The following is a 26201-nucleotide window of genomic DNA, read 5'->3' as shown; positions in this document are numbered from 1 at the left end:
ATTCAGGAGGCGAGCTCCAATACCATCCTGAGCAGGTAGCTCAATTCGCGGTGGTGTGCTCCATGCTGCACAACTTGGCTATCAGGAGGGGACAAGAATTGCCTGACGAGTCTGACAGTCCATCTTACCAGAGAGAGGAAGAGGAGGACGAGGAGGCAGATGCTGACATTGGCCCAGACAATCAGGCTGATGCTGAAGCCATGCCCCCGCCCCCCTGTAGACTGCATGAAAGGGCCCGTGGTGGCACGATAGTTGCAAGAGCCTTACGTCAGGGGCTCATCAATGATCGCTTTGCCTGAAAGAACATTGGTGTTATTTACAAGGCTGACACACTGCTGGGTGTGCAGGTGATACATCAATGGTGGGCATCACCTTGGTGACAGTTAAAGTTTAAGTTGATTGAAGTTAAGTGTAATTATACCCTTTGATGTTAAGGAATCACCAGCGTGTAACGGTGCAGTTATCTGAGCCAATGCGCTACAAGGCTTTGTTAAATAAAAAAACATTTAAGCCGAACATTAGTCTGAAATCATCAGTATTTCTGTACAAACTAACCCTTCCCTTCCCCCCCCCATCCCCCGCTTCTCCTCCCAACCTCTGCCCCTTCCCCTCCTGACTCCAAGCCGCCTGGCTGAGGAGCTCCTCAAGCGATGCTTCATTGGTGGGGGGGGGGTGATGGCCAAAATGCTGCTTGGACGGATACGGGAGAGGACGGTCCTGAGGTGCGAACATGCTCAGAGCCAGAAGCAAGATGTTGCTGCTGGCTCTCATGTGTTCCTGGCTACCAGCTTCAGGGCCTCCTCCATCCCTTCCATGTTATATTTTATTTGTTGGACAAAAACTCAGTGTCAACTATGTTCTTGGTGCTTAGCAGGCTTTTTGCTATTGGTGAATCTCCCTCATGCCTCCCACAACAGCCAGACAAGCACACACCACAGCTACTTTCAGTGACTCTGAGCTCCCTCTCTCTCTGTCTCCTCTTCTGTGCATGACCCTTGACCTCCTGAATCGCAGGAATCGAGCGTTGCCATGCCATTGTTAAGGCAGAAGGTCAAAAAAATTCAGTGCTACCGCCCATTTGATATCGCTTGCGGCAACGGCCATTTTCAAAAATGGAGACTAGGTGCTTTGAGAATGGGCGAGAACCAGCGATCTGAAAATCCTTTACCGCCCACGCCAGAAATATCGCCCAAAGTGGACATTCTAGCCCCTAATCTTTTCCTGCTGCCATTAATCTTCGTTATTTAGCACTGATAAGCTATGCCAACAGGATGAAAGACTGCGATAAAGACTTTGATGAGAATGTTACAAGCTGGTGAAGCATTATGTTGGTTAGCTGGTACTCTGTACCATACAGTGGTAATGTGTAGGTCCATGCCAGCAATTCCCTCTACTCTGATTTCCTGAACTCAGGCCAGGCTATCAGGGGATGTCGTGGAAACTGGGCATCTTCCTCATGGGAGGGAAAGGAATCTGAAGCATGAATTAATCTGCACGACTTCCATGCATCTTGTACTGGCTGATTACAGACTAGTATTGCAGGCTGGTCAAGGCGGTATTAGCAGTTACCCAAGAGCAAGTGGTCTCTCCCTCACCCACCCACTGCCCACCCCACCATCTCCCTGAAAGGAGCTGTTCAATATGGAGGGAGCCAAGAGAAAGGAAACATTACTAAAACATAGTGAATACAAAACAGCATAGGAGACGAGAGCTGTGACATGCCATTACGAACATAAGAAATAAGAGCACAAGTAGGCCATTTGTCGCCTCGAGCCTGCTCCGCCATTCAATAGGATCATGGCTGATCTGATACTACCTGTTCTGGTACTACAGAACTATAAGATTATGTTTCTGTGTGTTAGAAGATTTTCAATATAGGTTTAATGTACTTATGTCATTAAGAATTTATTTTAGTAATTGTTCATACTAAAATTGAATTGATAATCAGTCAGTCATTCAAGTGAGCAACTATGAAATTTGTGCTTATTGCATTTAATTGCAGCTGTTACACTGTATACTCATTACATGCAGACCTTTCCATGCTCATCTTACTCAAATGCACAAGTTGGACATTTTTTTTAAATATTTGCATTGGATTTCCCCCACTTTAAAAGCTTATGCTGTATTTTTTTGTATGTGCAAGTATAATGTGAACTATAGAGGTAATGTCACAAAATTGTGCTCCGAATAGGAAGCCTTAACTGCCAGGAGTGCATGTTGGAAATTTAGATGCATAATCCCTACAATTTCCATCCATTCATTATTAAAATCTTTGAGAGCAGAATTTCATTAAATTACCTCTTATGTTACTGCACTAATAGAAATTTATGTATTTGTGTCTTGGCATTTTTATTGCACAAGAATTCATAGAAACATAGAAACATAGAAAATAGATGCAGGAGTAGGCCATTCGGTCCTTCGAGCCTGCACCACCATTCAATAAGATCATGGCTGATCGTTCACCTCAATACCCCTTTCCTGCTTTCTATCCATACCCCTTGATCCTCTTAGCCGTAACTCCCTCTTGAATATATCCAATGAACTGGCATCAACAACTCTCTGTAGCAGGGAATTCCACAGGTTAACAAATCTCTGAGTGAAGAAGTTCCTCCTCATCTCAGTCCTAAATGGCCTACCCCTTATCCTAAGACTGTGTCACCTGGTTCTGGACTTCTCCAACATCGAGAACATTCTACCCGCATCTAACCTGTCCCGTCCCGTCAGAATCTTATATGTTTCTATGAGATCCCCTCTCATCCTTCTAAACTCCAATGTATAAAGGCCCAGTTGATCCAGTCTCTCCTCATATGTCAGTCCAACCATACCGGGAATCAGTCTGGTGAACTTTCCTCAATAGCAAGAACGCCCTTCCTCAGATTATGAGACCAAAACTGAATACAATATTCCAGGTGAGGCCTCACCAAGGCCCTGTACAACTGCAGTAAGACCTCCCTGCTCTTATACTCAAATCCCCTAGCTATGAAGGCCAACATACCGTTTGCCTTCTTCACCGCCTGCTGTACCTGTATGCCAACTTTCAATGACTGATGCACCATGACACCCAGGTCTCGTTGCACCTCCCCTTTTCCTAATCTGCCGCCATTCAGATAATATTCTGTCTTGCGTTTTTGCCCCAAAGTGGATAACCTCACATTTATCCACATTATACTGCATCTGCCATGCATTTGCCCATTCACCTAACCTGTCCAAGTCACCCTGCAGCCTCTTAGCGTCCCCCTCATAGCTCACACTGCCACCCAGTTTAGTGTCATCTGCAAACTTGGAGATATTACACTCATTTCCTTCATCTAAATCATTAATGTATATTGTAAATAGTGGAGTCCCAGCACTGAGCCCTGCAGCACTCCACTAGTCACTGCCTGCCAGTCTGAAAAGGTCCCGTTTATCCCGACTCTCTGCTTCCTGTCTGTCAACCAGTTCTCTATCCATGTCAGTATATTACCCCCAATACCATGTGCTTTAATTTTGCACACCAATCTCTTGTGTGGGACCTTGTCAAAAGCCTTTTGAAAGTCCAATAACACCACATCCACTGGCTCTCCCTTGTCCACTCTACTAGTTACATCCTCAAAAAATTCCAGAAGATTTGTCAAGCATGATTTCCTCTTCATAAATCCATGCTGACTTGGACCGATTCCGTCACTCCTTTCCAAATGCGCTGCTATTTCATCCTTAATAATTGATTCCAACATTTTCCCCACTACTGATGTCAGGCTAACTGGTCTATAATTACCCGCTTTCTCTCTCCCTCCTTTTTTAAAAAGTGGTGTTACATTAGCTACCCTCCAGTCCATAGGAACTGACCCAGAGTTGATAGACTGTTGGAAAATGATCACCATTTTAAATTTTATAATTTTATTGCGCAACATAAACATAGTGTATGTAAAACTATTGAGTGAATATTTTAGGTAAATTTAGAAAAAATGTAAGTATTATTTCATATGAAAAGTATTTAACTCACCTGTCTCATTAGTTATCTCGCCATCAGCGCATGGAATGCAGTCAAAGCAACAAACAGGTTCTCCTTGGCGAATTCCCTTCCTGGTGCCTGGCTGACAACCCTCACTACACACAGAAAATGGAGGCTGCCAAATGGAACATGGATACAAATTACGTATGATTGTTCAGAAAATAATTTGCACAAATAAGACTACAAAAATAAAGCTGATGTTTTTCTGGCCTCAGGGAAAATAACAAGTAAGTGAAGCTGCCATCTCCAAAATATAGCAAAATAAAAGCACTTTGATTAGAATGTATTAGTACACAAGCTGTGAAAACCTACTGCAGGACTGATATCTTTTTGCATATATAAGACTGTAACAGTTATAAATTGGGGAAAGGTAACAAAACGTTTTATTTCCTGCATAGTTTGTGCACCATTATAAATGACAAAATAGAATTATGTGAGAGTTTTCAGGATAGTTTGCGAAATAGCAAATAAATAGCTAAATATTTGCAAAGTGCAATCGGTTTATCATAATGTACATTATAGTGGGTGTAGGGGGAAATGGGAAGGCCTCTCCTCCCACGAGCGGGCCCTCTGATATAGAGGATCTAAACTCGCCCCAACCCGTGTAGCAATTCTCGAAGTTAGCAGACAGAGACGGATGGCAAGGTTTAACGATCTTTAATTACGAACGTCCAGGAACACCTCTCATCACAGCCCCCTGTGAGTGGAGATGCTCCTCGTATAGAAAAATCACACATCATTTATACATTTCACAGACCCCTTCGCCTCCTGGTACGACCCTCCCCGATCTCCAATTGGGTTACTTTGGATTGACAGACCCCAAGGCAGCCTTAGATCCTACTAAGATGACTTCACCAGATTAGAATTTGCTGATCCTCCTTGGTGCCTGTGAGTCTGCCTCGAGCCTCTTCGCAAGGTCTTATCAATGTCTGTTTAGGTTCTTCCATTATATCCTGTCAGAATGTTATCTAGTGAATTGAATTAGTAACTTCTGGAGCCTTGGTACTGGAATGTGCAAGGTCGAAGAGAGGCCTTTTACCTCCTTATGGGTCGGTGCAGGAATCGGCACTTTAACCTTTGTCCCGCTGGTACCCCTAATGCCAAATTTCTCTTACAATTGGCATGTGGAAACTGTAGACAGCCATTTTCCTCAATACTTACAAAGAGCATTACAGAAGTGATGTAGTTACAGAAGGGAAGCTAAATGATTTAGTTGTTACAATTTGCATAATACAAGGCAAAGTGGCACAATTTCATTAAATTCAAAAATTCACCGAGGCAAAAATGATGGCACGAGAGTCACATTAACACATTGCTTAAACTGAATGAAGGGAGAGGTCATTGAACTGATTTGTGACCAGAATGTTTGGGGCAATTTTACCCTGACCCTCCCGACAAGAAACGGGAAAGTCATGTTGTTAAAATTGCTTCAGTGGACTTACCACACTTTTCCACTCGAGTCCCGATCGGCGCTGATATTCATCATGGAGTTTTTTTTTATGTGGTTGAGGCATCTGCTGGATGCAGATGGGCGTATCATGACTAGATTCAAATTGGGATCCTATGCTGTACTTAAGACTCTGGTGCATTTTTAGCAGGAAAAATAGGAAGTCCTGCCAGCATCCACTGAGTAAGACATCATAGGATTGGATTGAGAAGCCAACTGGAAGCAGTATTTAAAGAGATGCAGACATTCAGATCATAGGAATCTGTGTGTGATAGTGCTTTTTGGATTTACAATGGATTTTTTGAGCTTAGAGATGGCTTGTTTCTGATCTTTTTTGCCTTATACACCCTGAATAAGCACTCACAGCTTATGATGGGTGGCACTCCAGCTTCAATGTTTTGGATAGAGGAAGAGATGGAGGAAGCAGTAACAACAGCAGCAGTTTCAAAAACCAAGAGGAGCAGCAAGTGGGCCTGTTAGAAGACAGCAGATGGAGGTTGCTCGTAGGAGGATTTGCCCAACCTACAGGGTCTATAGACCAAGAGCAATTTTCCTGGATATTTCGGAGGAGCAGCGCATGGGGAGGCTGCGCTTCACCAGCCAGGCTGCTGATCTACGAAGCCCCTGAAACGATCTGCTGTCTGCTGGGCCAGGTAGCCATGCTTTGCCAGTGGCTGTCAAAATCACCACCGCCCTTAATTGTTTTGCCTCAAGCTCATTCCAGGATGTTACAGGGGATGTCTCTCGTATCTCAGTCTGCAGTACACAACTGCATCTACCAGGTCACCAAAGCCCTGTTTTCCAGAACCAACTAAAACATCACTTATCCCGTTGACGCCAACAATCAAAATGAGAGAGCTCTAGGATTTGCGGCGGTGGCTAGCTGCACTCATGTCCATGGGTTATAGACTGCACTCATGTAGCCATGAACATACCAAAAGCCCAGTCAGCGGCTTTCATGAACAGGTCTGTGATTACCACAAAAGGATCGTGCAAGTCAGTACCAGTTTCACAGGAAGCTGTCACGCAACCTTCATCCTGCAACAATCAACTATCTCCTCACTATTCCACATTTCCAGGAATGTAAGAGGATGGCTGTTTAGGGTCAAGGGCTACCCCACTCCACACATGGCTGATGATACCCATCCACAACCCCACCATGCCTGAACAACTTAGGTACAACCAGAGCCATGGGACCATCAGGAACATCACTGAGTACAATATTGAGCTCTTGAGGCAAAGCTTCAGGTGCCTGGATTGGTCTGGGGGACCCCACACACAGTCTCCCACATCATTTCACTGTGCTGCATATTGCAACGTGGCAATACAGAGAGGATTGCATTTCGAGGAGCCAGAGAACCAGTAACTGTCATCATTTGATGAGAAAGAATTGTGTGAAGGTGGGGTAGAAGCAGAAGGAGGACTAGCATAATGCCTTGAAGCTAGAGATACGAAAGATTATTTGATAGCACAATACTTCCGTGTATACAGTGACCTGCTCATTCCCCTCCCCTGAAAAAATTGACAAAGCCCCTCTGCATCAAGAGCCTCTGTTACCTCCTTCATCACTCCCTTCTTCATGCATTAAAGAACACTGAAACCATCCATCCAACTTTTATATCAATTATATATTGACAATGAAGATTCAGAAGCTGCTATGAAAAGATACTGCAGACCAAAGTGCCAACTGTGATAATGGTGACAAGCCTCCAACTACTTGAGAGAACGAGAATATCCCTCCTTACCCTCATCTCTTACAATAGAACCTCCACCAGGGAAGCAGCAGAGAACCTTTGGGCTTCCTTCCAGTTCATTTTCCAGTTTGCATCATTAAAAGGCATTGTCACCGAAGTAAATACAACCTCGCCCCCTCGCTTTATATAGTGCTTTGGAGGTTTGCCGGAAATTACACCCAGCAAATGGGCAATCAGGTCGGATGTCTGCCAATCAAATGTTACTTTATGATAGGCCCCCCTGCCCACCAAAAACCCACTCCTGTTTAAAATTTGCCCCATTGTGTCACTTTTGATCATTTAACACATCTGAATATTTCAATCGAGTAAAATATTTGACAATTCATTTAAACTTAAAATACTATTGCTTTCATTTCATGAACTGCTATTCGGGGTTCTAAGATAACAGTTATTGTTATGTATGCAACACCTTGTAACCAGCATTCTACCGCCACCAGAGGGCGCATCTGTTGGAGTCCCAAGGGATCCCAGCATCCCTTGGGAGCACTGCATATAAGCAGGCCTCCCATGCTGTGCCAGCACTCTGGAGTCAGAATAAAGAGACTAAGGTCACACTTATTCAAGTCTACAGTACTCAGTCACGTTGCTTTATTTGAGACATAACAACTGCCGACGAGTAATAGATAACGAACCATCACGTGAAAATGCAGAGAACTGTTGGTATCCTGGAGAAATTCTCAGAAGGTGACGATTGGGAAGTCTTCGTGGAGTGACTCGACCAATACTTCGTGGCCAACGAGTTGGAAGGGAATGAGAATGCTGTCAAATGAAGGGCGATCCTCTTCACCGTCTGTGGGGCAACAACCTATGGCCTCATGAAGAATCTTCTTGCTCCGGTGAAACCAACAACCAAATAGTATGAAGAACTGTGTACGCTGGTCCGGGAGCACCTAAATCCGAAGGAGAGCGTTCTGATGGCAAGTTATCGATTTTATACATGTCAACGGTCTGAAGGCCAGGAAGTGGCGAGCTATGTCGCCGAACTAAGACGCCTTGCAGGACATTGTGAATTCGGTGGATTCCTGGAGAAAATGCTAAGAGACTTTTTTGTGCTTGGTATTGGCCATGAGGTTATCCTTCGCAAACTATTGACTGTTGAAACACCGAACCTGAGCAAAGCCATAAAGATAGCCCAGGCATTTATGTCCACCAAACAAATTTCACAGTATAAAGATGCATTGGCAAGTACTGTACACAAAGTAATGTCATTTTCAGGCAGGAATGCATATGGCAGAACATACACGCCTGCAGCTGCATGACCTCAGATGACTCAGAGTCCGCCATCAAGTGTGAATGCAAGGGAATTAACACCTTGTTGGCGTTGCGGAGGTGATCATCGAGCCCATCAATGCCGCTTCAAACAATATGCATGCAAAGGCTGTGGAACAATGGAACACCTCTAGCGAATGAGCAGACGAGCTGCAAACCCTGCAAACCACCACATTGCAGAGGAAGACCGATCCATGGTGGATCAAACTAAACTAGAGACTCGAACCAAGGAGGCAGAAGTGTATGGGGTACACACCTTCACCACGAAATGTCCACCGATCATGTTAAAAGTTGAACTGAACGGAATTCCAGTATCCATGGAATTGGACACGGGTGCGAGTCAGTCTATCATGAGCAAAAAGGCCTTCAAGAGGCTGTGGTGCAACAAGGCACAAAGGCACAATCTGAGCCCTATTCATACCAAGCTGAGAACTTACATTAAAGAGCTGATCCCTGTAATTGGCAGTGCAGCAGTAAAAGTCTCCTATGATGGAGCGGTGCATGAACTGGCACTATGGATTGTACCGGGAGATGGCCTCAAATTGTTCGGCAAAAGCTGGCTGGGAAAAATCCGCTGGAACTGGGACGACATCCGAGCGCTTTTGACCGTCGATGACGCCTCATGTCCCCAGGTTTTGAGCAAGTTTCCGTCGTTGTTTGAGCCAGGCATCGGAAATTTCTCTGGGGCGAAGGTGCAGATCCACTTGGTTCCCGGTACATGACCCATCCACCACAAGGCACGTGCGGTGCCATACATGATGTGAGAGAAAGTGGAGATCGAGCTGGACAGGCTGCAATGAGAGGACATCATCGTGCCGGTTGAGTTCAATGAGTGGGCCAGTCCGATTGTTCCGGTTCTCAAGTGCGATGGCACGGTCAGAATTTGTGGGGACTATAAAGTAACAATTAATCGTTTTTCGCTGCAGGACCAGTACCCGCTACCCAAGGCAGATGACCTATTTGCAACGTTGGCAGGAGGGAAGACGTTCACCAAGTTGGACCTGACCTCGGCCTACATGACGCAGGAGCTGGCGGAATCTTCGAAAGGCCTCACCTGCATCAACACGCACAAAGGTCTGTTCAAGCATAATAGATGCCCGTTTGGGATTCGATCGGCCACGGCTATTTTTCAAAGGAACGTGGAGAGTCTACTAAAGTCAGTTTCGCGCACCGTGGTTTTCCAGGACGACATATTGATCACAAGTCGGGACACCATCGAACACTTGCAGAACATGGAAGAGGTTGTAAGTCGGCTAGATCATGTGGAACTCGGGTTGAAACGCTCGAAGTGTGTTTTCCTGGCGCCAGAGGTCAAATTCTTAGTGTTATGGCGCCTTAAAAAGGAAATGCACCCGGGAGACTTAAAAGGGCCTTACCAAGAGGTGGTCCCCACAAAGGACTTCTGTAAGGCAGGGCGAGTCTAAAATGAGCTATGTTAATGTGAGATGGCGAATTTATAATAAGAATTAATTTTTTAATGCTGAATGGCCACTGTATTTGTGTAAAATAATGGATATGAAGTACAATTAATGATAAGAGCTAACAAGGAAATCAGGGATCCGTTACCAGTCAATAACTAGTTAATGTACCAGATAATATGTACCAGACTAACGCACTGTCTATGCCTACCTGCCTTCCGTTGGACAAGTGTGATGTTATGTAATGATGTGTGTATCGCCGTCCTGCGTCCTGGTGGGGGGGGAAGGTGATGTTATGTAATGATGTGTGTATCGTCCTGGTACCTTAAATGTAATGTAAGCACTATGCCACACCACAGAGGGCACTGTGGTGGGAAACCTGGAAGTACCTAGAACAGGCCCAATATAAGGCTGACCACCACACCTGAGAGGCACTCTGGAGCTGAACAATAAAGGACGTAGGTCACAGCAGTTAGATTTACACCAGACCGTGTGGAGTCAGTGATTTGTGTGCTAAATACACCACATTGGCAACGAGGAAGCAGACGAACTCCACGCAACCATGGCTACTCTGGGCTCGCTAAAGGATTTTACCGTGGGCAATGATTGGGAGGCCTTCACGGAAAGGCTCGAGTACTACTTCACAGCAAACGACCTGACGGAGAACACATACACAATGAGAGACAAGCGTAAGGCGATATTGCTCTCCAGTTGTGGAGATGAGGTTTACTGTCTCGTCAGGGATTTGCTGCACCCGGGAGCGCCAGGGACAAGTCATACTAGGAGCTGACGGAACTCATTCGTGACCAGTTGAAACCGAAGGAGAGCATCCTCACGGCCAGATACAAATTTTACCATCACTGCAGATCTGAGGGCCAGGATGTCACCAAATATGCTGCGGACCTCAGGAGACTCGTGGCACTGTGTGATTTTGGCGCACACCTTGACGAGGCGTTAAGGGACGTTTTCGTTATGGGGATTGGCCACGAGGGCCTCCTTCACACGCTGCTAGCCATGGAAACCACAGTCACTCAGACAAAGGCCATCACCATCAGCCGGGCATATATGACCTCGACTTGCAGCACCAAGCAAATGATCCACACAGTCTCGAACCCGGCAGGCATTGTCCACAGGATAGCGCCCACCACAGACAAAACTGCAGAACGTGGCTCTGCCCGGGGCAGAGAGCACGGACCTCGGGGTCCTGGAACTCAGAGTCCGCTAAGGGGGGCCAATCAAGCAGCACCATGCTGGCGCTGCGGAGGAAGCCATGGGGCTCACCAGTGCAGGTTTGCGGAGTACACGTGCAATACCTGCCACACGAAAGGCCACCCTTCAGTGTATGTGTAAAGGAAATCGGACTCACCATGTGGCTGAGGAGATGGGGGATGATCCACCATCCAGCCAGGAGCAGGCAGAAGATGATGAGGTGTTGGGACTGTATACGTGCACCGACGATTCACCCCCAGTGATGAGGGAAGTAAAAATCAACGGAGTCCCAGTGAGTATGGAAGTGGACACGGGCTCGGGTCCGTCGTTGATGAGTCGGAGAACTTTTGATAAACTGTGGATTAGCCCAGCTGCACAACCCAAGCTGGTCCCAGTCACGGCGATGCTGCGTACCTACACCAGGGAATTAATACCGGTTCTTGGCAGAGCGACGGTGCAGGTATCCCACGGGGACGAGACGCACGGTTTACCTTTGTGGGTCGCTGCAGGCGATGGGCCGACGCTCCTCGGCCGGAGGTGGATGGGGACGGTCCATGGGAGCTGGGAAGACTTCACCACTCCACATGCTGCTGCTCCCCGGGGTGCTGCCGTGCCCCGGGTCCCCAGAGAGCAGTACCGACCGAGCTGGAGCTGCAACCTCAATCCCCCCACAGGCAAGCAGAGCAAGCCCCAGGCCCAGACCTCACACAGAGATCCTGCAGCCTCAGCCCCCACAGGCAAGCAGCCCTGCAGAGAGGGGCCTAGTGGGGGGGTGGGTGAGCCGGCGGGGCGCTGCGGGCTGGGTGTGAGGGATCCAGGATGGCCGGCGGATCGTAGGGACCCACGCAGAGGGAGAGTCGGGCGGCGGCAGCAGCTGGAGGTCGGCGGCCACGGCGGCCGCAGGGGAGGCCGCTATGGAGGCCGCAGGGGAGGCGGCAAGTGCGGCCGTTGGAGAGGCCACGACGGCCGCAGGGGAGGCGGCTACGGTGGCCGCCGGAGAAGCGACGACGACGGCCGCAGGAGAGGCGGCAAGTCAGGTGGCAGCGGAGGGGAGCGGAAGCTGCAACAGCGGAGGGCATCCGGAACGGCGGAGAGCAAGATGGCGGCGGCATCGTGTCCAGAACAGCAGAGCATCAAAGATGGCGGCGCCCAAGGAGAAGCCTCGTGGAATCCTCCTGCATCAAATATGGCGCCTTAAAAAGGAAATGCACCCGGGAGACTTAAAAGGGCCTTACCAAGAGGTGGTCCCCACAAAGGACTTCTGTAAGGCAGAGCGAGTCTAAAATGAGCTATGTTAATGTGAGATGGCGAATTTATAATAAGAATTAATTTTTTAATGCTGAATGGCCACTGTATTTGTGTAAAATAATGGATATGAAGTACAATTAATGATAAGGGCTAACAAGGAAATCAGGGATCCGTTACCAGTCAATAACTAGTTAATGTACCAGATAATATGTACCAGACTAACGCACTGTCTATGCCTACCTGCCTTCCGTTGGACAAGTGTGATGTTATGTAATGATGTGTGTATCGCCGTCCTGCGTCCTGGTGGGGGGGGAAGGTGATGTTATGTAATGATGTGTGTATCGTCCTGGTATCTTAAATGTAATGTAAGCACTATGCCACACCATAGAGGGCGCTGTGGTGGGAAACCTGGAAGTACCTAGAACAGGCACTATATAAGGCTGATCACCACACCTGAGAGGCACTCTGGAACTGAACAATAAAGGACGAAGGTCACAGTAGTTAGATTTACACCAGACCGTGTGGAGTCAGTGATTTGTGTGCTACATACACCACACTAAGGGAGAAGAATTGCGGCAGACGGCATCAGACCCACCGACGCCAAGATGGAGGCCAAGAACGCGACAAGACCACAGAATGTGACAGTGTCCGGTCGTTCCTGGGACTCCTCACCTATTTTGGTAATTTCCTACCCGGGTTAAGCACCTTGCTAGAACCTCTACATGTGTTGCTACGCAAGGGAGATGACCTGGGTATGGGGGAAATCACAAGAGACTGCTTTTGAGAAAGCCAAAAATCTGTTATGTTCAAACAAACTGCTTGTTCTGTATGACCCATGTAAACGTTTAGTTCTAGCTTGCGATGCATCTTCGTATGAGTCGGGTGTGTGTTACAACAAGCAAATGAATCGGGAACATTGCAACTAGTCGCTTATGCGTCCAGGAGTTTGTCCAAGGCTGAAAGGGCCTACAGCTTGATTAAAAAAGAAGTTCTGGCATGCATTTACGGAGTGAAAAAAATGCACCAGTATCTGTTTGGGCTTAAGTTCGAGTTAGAAACTGACCATAAGCCGCTCATATCGCTATTCACAGAGAGCAAAGTTATTAATACCAATGCCTCTGCTCGCATCCAAAGATGGGCGCTAATGCTGTCTGCATATAACTATGTAATTCGCCATAGGCCAGGCAAAGAGAACTGTGCTGATGCTCTCAGTCGGCTACCATTGCCCACCACCGGGGTGGAAATGGCACAGCCTGCAGACTTGCTCTTGGTGATGAGTGCATTTGAAAATGAAAAGTCACTCGTTACGGCCCGCGAGATCAGGACCTGGACCAGCCAGTATCCTTTACTGTCCCTTGTAAAAAACTGTGTCCTCCATGGGAGCTGGTCCAGCATCCCAGCGGAGATGCATGAAGAGATCAAGCCGTTCCAGTGGCACAAAGACGAAATGTTCATACAGGTGGACTGTCTTTTGTGGGGTATTCGTGTGGTTTTACCTAAGAAAGGCAGGTAAACATTCATATGTGACCTGCACAGTACCCACCCAGGCATAGTAATGATGAAAGCGAAAGTCAGATCCCATTTGTGGTGGCCTGGCATCAACTCAGATTTGGAGTCTTGCGTGTGCCAATGCAACGCTCTCAACTGAGCAATGCACCCAGGGAGGCACCGTTAAGTTTGTGGTTTAGTCCGATTGTAACTATTATTAGGCCTAGTTGGCTTGATGTTGAGAAGGCAACGATTTTTTTATGTCGTTTTGAATGCGTGCACATGCGGCAGTAAACAGGGTGGTTAAGGCCCCTAAGCAGAGGCATGTTGTTAAGATTAGCTGTATGTCTTATATTAGGGGGTGCAAGCGAATTAGTAAGAAGATGCCAGCTACAACCAGCACTTTTGCGCGGTTGGATAAAACTTGCCTCCAGATATTAGAGAGAGGGGACCTCAATCTCCCACCTCCCGCCAACTTTTGCGCGGTTGGGTAAAACTTGCCCCCAGACATTAGAGGGGGAGGGACCTCAATCTTTTACCTCCTGCGCACTTTTGTGCGGTTGGGTAAAACTTGCTCCCCTCGTCATGGCCCTCCAAATCGTGGTCTAGGATCCACGTTGACTTTGCTGGCCTGTTTCTAGGCAAAATGTTTTTGGTTGTTGTAGATGCTTATTCAAAATGGATTGAGTGTGTAATAATGTCTGTAAGCACTTCCATTGCCACCATCGAAAGTCTACGAACCATGTTTGCCAAGCATGGCCTGCCTGATGTCCTTGTCAGCAACAATGGGCCGTGCTTCACCAGTGCTGAATTCAAGGAATTCATGACCCGCAATGGGATCAAGCACGTCACATCTGCCCCATTCAAGCCCGCATCTAACGGCCAGGTAGAACGGGCGGACCAAACCATCAAGCAAAGCTTGAAACGCGTGTCGGAAGACTCCCTGCAGACCCGCCTGTCCCAAGTCCTGCTCAGCTACAGCACAAGACCCCACTCGCTCACCGGGGTTCCCCCTGCCGAACTGCTCATGAAAAGGGCACTCAAAACGAGGCTCTCTCTAGTCCATCCTGATCTCCATGATCATGTCGAGGGCAGGCAGCATCAACAAAGCATGTCCCATGATCGCGCAAATTTGTCACGCGATATTGAAGTCAATGACCCTGTAATTGTATTCAACTATGAACATGGTCCCAAATGGCTTGCTGGTACTGTTGTAGCCAAAGAAGGAAGTAGGGTGTTTGAGGTCAAACTTGCAAATGGACTAACTTGCAGAAAGCATTTGGACCAAACCAAACTGCGATTCACAGGCAGCCACGATCAACCTGAAGAGGACACCACCAACTTCGACCCTCCGATGCACACACAAGTGGCAACCGGCATCGCGGTTGACCACGAAACTGAACCCATCATCGCCAGCAGCCCAGCAAGACCAGCTGCACAGCAGCCAAGCGAAGGCCCAACTAACTCACCGGCGCTTGTGTTTGTACCAAGACGATCGACAAGGAACCGAAAGCCCCAGATCGTCTCACCCTGTAAATAAGTGTACTATTGACTTTGAGGGGGAATGATGTTATGTATGCAACGCCTTGTAACCAGCATTCTACCACCACCAGAGGACGCATCTGTTGGGAGTCCCGGGGGATCTTAACATCCCTTGGGAGCACTTCATATAAGCAAGCCTTCCATGCTGTGCCAGCACTCTGGCGTCAGAATAAGGAGACTAAGGTCACACTCAAGTCTACAGTTCTCAGTCACATTGCTTGATTTGAGACATAACAGTTATGTTCATCCATGTTTGACCTAACCTCCTTGGATACTAAGCACAAATAAGAATCATATTCTATTAAATCATCTGTTATAAATAAAACAGATGCTTCATTACTTACATACCGTAATCTGGTCATCATTCCAAATGATAGAGTCATTATGGATGATCATCTCTTGTCCTGGGGGTGCGGTTCCATTGTAATTGCCTATTACCTTATAAGAGATGTACCCATTGGAGGTTTTCTGCCAGTTTATAATATCATACATTGCATCGATATCTCCATTTACATCAAAATATATTTCTTCCCCTAGAAGGCTCTTAAACCGAACATTTTTCAGGTAATACATAAGCTAAAAGGAATAAAAGAAAAATTAACAAGGGACAAATATTGTTTGTGAATATAAAACAGCAACATAGAGAATTAACTTTCTTAGTTTAGTAGATGAAATCAAACATCTACTTTTAAATTGTGTGTACCAAATCTTGCTGGAAAAATAACGGCATGTTAACAATGCACGCCGTTATTAATGCACAAATCAGCCAGCAAATTCAGGGGATTAATACCCATGAGTTGCGAATCTCCAGACTTGCTGGTCGATTTACGCCACTCCCCTGCTTGTTTCGTTCAAATGGGATCTCGCCCTTCACCTCCCCATTATTTTAAAGAACTTTCTGGATTTTCACATTAATTGCCCATTAAACTCACTGCAGAAAGTTCAGGCTGATAATTAAGGGTATTTTTTTAATGATGTGTTAATGATTGTTAATGTAATGCCAATCAACCTCTATGGCCCAAAAAGGGAACAATTTAAATGATTCAGTCTCATTCTTGCATGTATTAAATTCTTCTTAGAAATTTAGAAAGATTTATTTTTTTAAACTTTTTTTCTAACTTTTCCTTTCTGTCCCTTTTTACTCTCGCTCTTAATCCAACTTTTCATTCCCTCTTTTTATTTATTTTTCTGTGCCTGCTTTGACTCTAAATCACCCTCCTTCTCTGTCGTTCCTATGTTTCTTTCTCAATCCTTAAATCTCATTGGTTAAGGAGATAGACTGTTGGTCCCACCATTCACTAAGGTCCCAGATGTTCTGTTGCCCTCACTACGCTGATATCAATTCGCACTTCCAGCACATTACGGTGCAAAAAAATGTTGTGCTAAAGGTCAGGGTGCAGGAAAAGTCAGCTTAGGCCATAAGATGCCCCTTTCCTGCATTTTTCTAACTCAATCACATCTTATTTGAATACTGAAATTTGATTGGTTGTCAGCAACCCTCAGTTTTTGCTGATGATTACGTTCGCTAAACATGTGGAAGTGCTTTTGCTTCTATCAGTACTAACATAAAGCCTTCCACTCTCCAAGATTGACATTTTTGTAAAGCTCCAATAGAAACATTCAATTGTTCAATGAGCTGTCTTTATTCGTGGTAGCAGCCATTTTGCAACAATGCCAGGTCAAGCAATTTTCCATGAAGTGTTTATTTGTGAATTCTTACAGATTTTTTGTCTGCTCATGTTTTTATTTATACAGGTGACATCCCATCCCATCAAGGATAGGCTTCTTGCATGTGATTATGGCTTCAGGTGCCCAAGAGCTAATTTTGCTGAGCGTGACATGAGCAACACCAGCTTCTATTTACATCATTTCCAGCGGAAGCAGCACTGACAGAAGTCAGGGAAACTGTGTGTTGGATTGGCATAATGACAGATTTCCTACTTATAGACTGGTATACCAATGGGTTAAATTTTCTATAATTGAATATGAATGGGCAGAAATTTAGTCCCATATTCCAAGTTGCATTACCACTGCCACTTGTAAGAAAGGACGACTTGTATTTATATAGCGCCTTTCATGACCACTGGACGTCTCAAAGCGCTTTACAGCCAATGTAATACTTTTTGAAGTGTAGTCACTGTTGTAATGTGGGAAACGCAGCAACCAATTTTCGCACAGCAAGCTCCCACAAACAGCAATGTGATAATGAGCAGATAATCTGTTTTTGTGATGTTGATTGAGGGATAAGTATTGGCCAGGACACTAGGGATAACTCACTTGCTCTTCTTCGAAATAGTGCCATGGGATCTTTTACATCCATCTGAAAGGGTAGATGGGGCCTCGGTTTAATGTCTCATCCAAATGACGGCACCTCTGATAGTGCAGCACTCTCTCAGCACTACTCTGGAGTGTCAGTCTAAATTTATGTACTCAAGTTCTGGGAGTGGGACTTGGACACACAACCTTCTGACTCAGAGGTAAATGTGCTACCCACTGAGCCACTGCTGACACTTGTAAAAAGAGGAAAATCTTGCTGGCTGTCACTTTTTCACATTGCTATTTTACAAACATGTGAAAAAGTGACAGCCAGCAAGATAATCTCACGCACATATTTGGATATCACAGTAGGTACAGCATTTGTGAGGGAATTGAATTTGGATTACTGTATAAAGAGCACAATGCTAAAATAAAATGGTGCTAACATTCCAAATAGAAAAAAAAAAATCTTTAAAACTTCTGTCAACTCCACAGTGGACATTTTCAATAATATATTTCACTATTAGTAAACATCAGTACTGTGGTAATAACCACAAAGGCAATAATTTCTTGTTCAATATTTAATCTTAAAATTTAGTTTACAGAATTTATGACTCAAGCCATCAATATTTGATTCGGCTTCACAGAGTCTGTCAACGATGAAATGAAGCACTTTATTTAAAAGAGCCATTGCCATATTCTTTGGAGATTTGTGAGAAGCTGCAGATCTGCAAAAACACAACACCTTCTGCTTGGAGAACAGGATAACACGGCGGCAGATTCTCAACTCTCTATTAGATCTACCGATTCTGTACCAAACCTCTATAGAACTCCATCAAGCTCACAATCAAACTCTCAATTCTCTGTTGTTAGACTATTCATTGTACTTTCAGTTGGACTCCCGGACTGTCAGACTCATTGCCTGAGCAATGATTTCTAAAAAAAATTCCTTTCAAAAACATACTTACCTATAACTATATTTAAAGCATTTAACTAATAAGTGTGGTCAATGATTTACTCGTGACGATATGTACATAATGTCATCGAGCACATCATGTTTACAAACCGAGGTTGATTTCTGTGACTTTTTAGAAAGACAATAATGCACCTATAAATACCTATCAAATATTCACAGATTACTAAAAACAAGACCAACTTTGAAATTCACTTCCATTTCACTTGCCCTTTAAGTGTTTGTTTACACTTTGCAGAAACATACATAATATGAGTCACATTATTTTTGAATAATTTCTTCAGAAATTTGAACCTTAAATAGATTCTAATCAGATTTAAGGAAACTGCCAAAAGAACCAGAGGCAACATGAGGAAAATAACATTAATGCAGCAAGTTGTTATAATCTGGAATGCACTGCCTGAAAGGGTGGTGGAAGCAGATTCAATAGTAACTTTCCAAAGGGAATTGAAAAAAATGCTTGAAGGGAAAACATTTGCAGGGCTATGGGGAAAGAGCAGGGGAATGGTACTTATTGGACAGCTCTTTCAAAGATTCAGCACAGGCTCAATGGGCTGAATGGCCTCCTGCTGTGCTGTATCATTCAATGATTCTTTGGTTAAACAGGGAAAGTATACAGGCTGGAAGAGTAATGGACATAACTTTTAGGAAGACTGATGTTCCCACTCTCAGTGTGGACAGACATTTCACTGGTGTGTGTTTTGTTGCTTCACTGTAAAGCAACACATAATTACTAACTAAAAACTAATTAAAATAATTCTATTAGCTCCATGAAGAGCTACATGATGTACCATTGAAAACATACCTGCCACGGCTGAAAATCTTTGAGGTTTGTGCATGATCCATTTGCGAATGGACCTTCTCCTGTCTTACAGGTGTACATATTGTGAAGTGCATGTGCCACAGTGTATACAGATTTGTACACACTGTATGTCAGCCTCAGCTGAGATACATCAGTATATGTATTGTCAATTTCATCCAAATTCTCCGTTCCTGTACAGAACCTCTGAGAAAGAGGGGATATAATATGGATTCTATTCTTAATATCTGCATCTGTTCTGTTATACTCAGCCGTTTTATAATCAAGCATTCTACTGACAGCCACTCCTTGCTCAGGCCACATGCAATCAAAGGCTCTCTCCCAGAATTCAGTTATCAGTTTTTCTCCAGAATTTCTTGGATCTAATTGAATAAGGTGATTGCGTAGACCACGGATATCAGCTCGCTGAATTGCAAATCCAATAGTTCCACCTAAAAGTGAGGAATATTCTGGTTTGGAAATCAGTGCGGAGTTAATCCAAGCCTCACTTGCTATCCATGTTCTGCCAGAAATATTACGTTGCATGACTTCTTCTATTAAGGAGCTCAAGTCAATATCAGCAGAGAAGATTGCAATGATTTTGGCAGTTGATTTTTCAATTGTGTCTACAATGCGAACTATTTTCTCTCTTGCATAAACTTTGGGGATAGTCTCAGAGAAAGAGATGCATACGCCAGCGTTTTCTACCTCTTCTTTAAAACTTTTAATTCCATATTTCCCATAATCATCATCCGATGCTATTGTGCCCACCCATGTCCATCCAAAGTGCATCACCAGTTTTGCCATTGCTCTGGACTGAAAAGTATCACTTGGTATGGTTCGGATAAAGGATGGAAACTGAAATTTATCACTGAGAACTGAGCAGGAGGCAGAGTAATCCACCTGAAAAACAGTAGTCAAAGAAATTATTAAAAATATTCTGCCACAATCTATACAATTATCTCGATAACAACATGTGCAAGTTACTGCTTTTCCCACCCAAGTTTTTGAAAACCTCTACTGTGCTTATGGGCAATTATTTTTTCACCTCCCATTATTTTATTTTCTAACCTTCCCTTTAGATCTTCATGGATTATACCCTAAACTGAAGACATGGACGTTTTGTGCACTATGCTACTGTTCCAAAGCCTTTGCCTATATGGCTTTTGATCGAGTCATTTAGACTTCAGGACTGCCGGATTAACCCATTGACTCACCCACTGATTTCACCCTGTTCAGCACGTCCTTGATAAAATAGCCAATAGGTGACTGTGTGTGGAGAATCAGAGGCAGGAATGCATGTTCTCACACTCCACCCCACAATATGTTGGTAAAACAATGCACTGTACCATTCCAGTTGTACTTTTTACATTTTGCCATCTGAACATAACTTCTGGCATTTTCTGTCCTGGACGTCATACTGCCATTACTTATTGTCATATCCTATTCAATAAGGTAGTCAATGCCAGGCACAATGCTGTTCATTTATTACCAAACAGAACGAGGTAAAAACAGGAATTGATCAATACGATTTTATTTCAAAAATATATGTTTATGAATGAGAAAAGTGTATGTACACCACCTTTGGATTTTGGGTTGGAAATGCTTATTTTTATTAAAGGACAAGTACAAATTAAGTTCCAAATGCAACTGAATTGGAAATGTTACATTAATTTTCAAATTCGGCATATTTCAGGTTCAGATTGTCCTTTTAAAAAATAGCAAGAAATATCCACAGAGGGACCATCATTGTGTGCTACAGAATATCAAACATGATTTTACATCTTCCATTTTATGTGATATGAGCTCCAGATCTGAGTCAGGGAGTCATGAGTAGGTGCTCAGAACTGAGTTACCTTAGCCTATTGTCATAGGTTTGTTGATTAACCAAGAAATGGTACATAGTTCGGGACGATTCGACAAGTGGCAACATGGCTGATCTTCTACCTCAACTCCACTTTCCTGCACTATCCCCATATCCCTTAATATTCAAAAATCTATCGATCTCTGTCTTGAACGTAATGTACTGAAGTAATGTACTCATAATGTACCGAAGTCTCCAATAGGCACAGTAATAATTCAATATAATTTCTCAGAATATTCCTAAAGCAACAGTGACCTCTATTGTACAATACTTTATGCTACTGCCCATACTAAAGGAAGAGTGTTTTCGTTTTCTGCGCCTATTTTAAATGTTATTTGGTGTTGCAAATAAATACAACGCTGTTTTAAATAATTTACAGTTGTTACATGAACATGATTTCAAACACAACTAAGAATCTTTGCCATGTCGAATTTTCACGGTCCAAGTATTGACAGATGTTTCAATCCCAAACACTTCCTTAGACAGAATATTTTTGAGAGGCTAATTTTATTACCTCATTCTTGTATAGTCTTGCCATTTTCCAATATTGGCCCAAAGGAGCAAAACACTCCCATTAGTTTATGTCAGAGAATAGTTTGTAAGTGGCACCTGCCTCTAATTTCCAATGCGAAGCAATTGAAGTTTTTCTGAACATGTCAATTTAATACCTCAGTGATTTTTTTAATGGTCTCTGAGTATTCAAATGACATTTTAGCAACTTAGGGTGCAGGAAGAAGAGACCATTTCTTTCTTTCGAGTTTTTAAAATCTTGCCAGCTCATAATGTACAGCTGGACCAGACATTCCTCCAATATTATGAAACTGGTGGTAATCATTCTTTCAGACATAACAAGCTAGCAGAAAATAAAAATACAACAGAATCAGAAATGATTTGCCCAGATTGGGCAGAAACCTGACATTCTTTTGGGAGGTAAGGTCTTATGGCATCTTATCTGGATACCATATCCTGTATTTTCCATAAATCAATGCTATTGCATATAATTTAATTAATCATGGTTTCATTTACAATAAGCTGGATTAGCTGAACAATACAATAAATTGTACAAAAAACTAACACTCGTATAATCTTGCATCATCAACAAATTTATAACGAAGTTGTAAATACAAAATTATAAACATTTAACTGGTGTATACATTGAAAACTTTAATAAAAGTGTGTGAGCTATAATCAGCACACACTCATGAATCTTACTGGCATTTATTGGTCATACTATTGGAACAACTGAAATAATGTAACCCACCACTGGAAGCTGTGTATCATGTATTTTACATTTCACTTGCTTGGTTTGTATATTGTAAGTAAAGAAGAAATATATTAACTGCGCCATTCCAGAATCCAAAAGTTTGCATGGTAAAATCTCATTTTCTTTCTCATTCTCTACAGGTTGTTATTTTATCCTCAATAGAGACAATTCTTATTTTAAATATGAAGAAAATACTGAAAGTTGGGCATCAGCAGCAATAGTTCTAGTGCTATTGCTACCTAAGAGGCACAATTTAAAATTCTAGTCTCAGCTAAAAGCTATTCTTGGGCATTAAAGAATCACTGATCATGCAAGTCTTGGTCAGGTCCCAAGGAAAATTATGAACCGCCCATCAGCTGAGGTGAGCATCCCATCATGCATGATAATTAAGTGAATCAAGCATAATGCGCACCTCACCATACATGCTGGACTCCCCACAAGCATGATTTTACCCCATCAACCACCTGTACCTCAGCTCCAAAGATGAGTGCTGCTAAATTATATGGGATTATAATAGTTTCAACTGACCTTTGTATAACTTAATATTATACCATGTCTATTAGAGTTTAGCAGTTTCTTCAGAAAGAATAGTGAATTTCTAGCCAAAGATGCACAACTTTGAATAATTCAATGAAAATTATCTGAACTTGAAAAGCACAATATGGATCAATCTGCTTGAACTGATCGCATTTGAGAGAGCTCAACTTTGTACTTAAGGTAACCTCAAATTAGTAGATGTGTAACATTTCAAACATGTTATTGAGTAAATTATTTCATTCAATTTTACTATGTTTTATGTTAAAACTTTAAAATATGAAATACTTTACTGTCATGTATATATGCTTGGGTTTACCAGCCACCAAGTGGCGCCATTGTCGGAGGACATTGGGCTGTGTGCACCTGTGTGCGGCCCAGGTATAAAAGGCCAGCCATCTTGTAATGTAATTACTTTGGGCCCTAATAAAGTAGAGCCAAGTTTGTACCTGTTCGGAGTTTACAGTGTTCAGTCTATTGAGTTATTGCATACACAATATTTGGTGACGAGGTAACAAGAACCTTCGCATGCAAAAATAAGCACAATTGGCATTCTGGAGAGATTCGTGGAGGGAGAAGATTGAGCAGAGTTTGCAGCCCGCTTGAACCAGTACTTCGTGGCTAAGCTTGAACTAGTACTTCGTTAAAAAGACAAGCCTGAAGACTCTGTGCCTCAATGCGAGGAGTATTCGGAATAAGGTGGACGAATTAACTGCGCAGATAGCAGTTAGCGGGTATGATGTAATTGGTATCACGGGGACATGGCTCCAGGGTGACCAAGGCTGGGAACTCAAGGGTATTCAGCATTTAGGAAGGATAGAGAGAAAGGAAAAGGAAGCAGGTTGGCATTGCCGGTTAAAGAGGAAATTAATGCAATAGTAAGGAGGGACATCAGCCTGGATGATGTGGAATCGGTATGGGTGAAGCTGTGGAATTCCAAAGGGCAGAAAACGCTAGTGGGAGTTGTGCACAGACCACCAAATAGTAGTAGTGAGGTTGGGGACAGCATCAAACAAGAAATAAGGGATGTGTGCAATAAAGGTACAGCAGTCATCATGGGCGACTTTAATCTACATATAGATTGGGCTAACCAAACTGGTAGCAATGCGGTGGAGGAGGATTTCCTGGAGTGTATTAGGGATGGTTTTCTAGACCAATATGTCGAGGAACCAACTAGAGAGCTGGCAATCCTAGACTGGGTGATGTGTAATGAGAAGGGACTAATTAGAAATCTTGTTGTACGAGGACCCTTGGGGAAGAGTGACCATAATATGCTAGAATTCTTTATTAAGATGGAGAGTGACACAGTTAATTCAGAAACTAGAGTCCTGAGCTTAAGGAAAGGTAACTTCGACGGAATGAGGCATGAATTGGCTAGAATAGACTGGCAAAGGATACTTAAAGGGTTGACAGTGGATAAGCACTGGCAAACATTTAAAGATCACATGGATGAACTTCAGCAATTGTACAGCCCTGTCTGGAGTAAAAATAAAACGGGGAAGTTGGCTCAACCATGGCTAACAAGGGAAATTACGGATAGTGTTAAAGCCAAGGAAGAGGCATATAATTTGGCCAGAAAAAGCAACAAACCTGAGGACTGGGAGAAATTTAGAATTCAACAGAGGAAGACTAAGGGTTTAATTAAGAGGGGGAAAATAGAGTAGGAGAGGAAGCTTGCAGGGAACATAAAAACTGACTGCAAAAGCTTCTATAAATATGTGAAGAGAAAAAGATTAGTAAAGGCAAATGTAGGTCCCTTGCAGTCGGATTCAGGTGAATTTATAATAGGGAACAAAGAAATGGCAGACCAATTGAACAAATATTTCGGTTCTGTCTTAGTAACCTTCCGAATATACTCAGGGACAGTAGGTCTAGTGAAAAGGAGAAACTGAAGGATATCCTTATTAAGCGGGAAATTGTGTTCGGGAAATTGATGGGATTGAAGGCGGATAAATCCCGGGGGCCTGATAGTCTGCATCCCAAAGTACTTAGGGAAGTGGCCCTAAAAATAGTGGATGCATTGGTGATCATTTTTCAACAGTCTATCAACTCTGGATCAGTTCCTATGGACTGGAGGATAGCTAATGTAACACCACTTTTTTAAAAAGGAGGGAGAGAGAAAACAGAATTATAGACTGGTTAGCCTGACATCAGTAGTGGGGAAAATGTTGGAATCAATCATTAAGGATGAAATAGCAAGCATTTGGAAAGCAGTGACAGGATCGAACCAAGTCAGCATGGATTTATGAAAGGGAAATCATGCTTGACGTATCTTCTGGAATTTTTTGAGGATGTAACTCGCAGAGTGGACAAGGAAGAATCAGTGGACGTGGTGTACTTGGACTTTCAAAAGGCTTTTGACAAGGTCCCGCACAAGAGATTGGTATGCAAAATCAAAGCGCATGGTATTCGGGGTAATGTACTGATGTGGATAGAGAACTGGTTGGCAGACAGGAAGCAGAGAGTCGGGATAAACGGGTCCTTTTCAGAATGGCAGGCAGTGACTAGTGGAGTGCCGCAGGGCTTAGTGCTGGGACCCCAGCTCTTTACAATACGATTTAGATGAAGGAATTGAGTGTAATATCTCCAAGTTTGCGGATGACACTAAACTGGGTGGCGGTGTAAGCTGTGAGAAGGACGCTAAGAGGCTGCAGGGTGACTTGGACAGGTTCGGTGAGTGGGCAAATGCATGGCAGATACAGTATAATGTGGATAAATGTGAGGTTATCCATTTTGGGGGCAAAAACACGAAGGCAGAATATTATCTGGATGGCAGCAGGTTAGAAAAAGGGAAGCCGCAATGGTTCATCAGTCACTGAAAGTTGGCATGCAGGTACAGCAGGCGGTGAAGAAGGCAAATGGTATGTTGGCCTTCATAGCTAGGGGATTTGAGTATAGGAGTAGGGAGGTCTTACTGCAGTTGTACAGAGCCTTCGTAAAGCCTCACCTGGAATATTGTGTTCAGTTTTGGTCTCCTAATCTGAGGAAGGATGTTCTTGCTATTGAGGGAGTGCAGCGAAGGTTCACCAGACTGATTCCAGGGATGGATGGACTGTCATATGAGGAGAGACTGGATCAACTGGGCCTTTATTCACTGGAGTTTAGAAGGATGAGAGGGGATCTCATAGAAACGTATAAGATTCTG

General features: G+C 43.8%; 1 protein-coding gene across 1 annotated transcript in view; it reads right to left on the bottom strand.

Annotated features, from left to right (window-relative positions):
* Positions 1–26201, bottom strand: part of vmn2r1 (vomeronasal 2, receptor 1) — a 66295-nt gene that overhangs the window by 9058 nt on the left and 31036 nt on the right. Inside the window, exons 3-5 of the mRNA XM_070882309.1 lie at positions 19401–20297; positions 15715–15942; positions 3983–4106 (exon numbers count right to left, since the gene is read on the bottom strand). Of these exons, the coding sequence (XP_070738410.1) occupies positions 3983–4106; positions 15715–15942; positions 19401–20297 (1249 nt within the window). The remainder of the gene's footprint in view (positions 1–3982; positions 4107–15714; positions 15943–19400; positions 20298–26201) is intronic.

Source organism: Pristiophorus japonicus, chromosome 6, assembly GCF_044704955.1.
Source record: "Pristiophorus japonicus isolate sPriJap1 chromosome 6, sPriJap1.hap1, whole genome shotgun sequence".
Classification (NCBI taxonomy): Eukaryota; Metazoa; Chordata; class Chondrichthyes; family Pristiophoridae; genus Pristiophorus; species Pristiophorus japonicus.
This window is presented reverse-complemented; position numbering and strand designations above follow the sequence as displayed.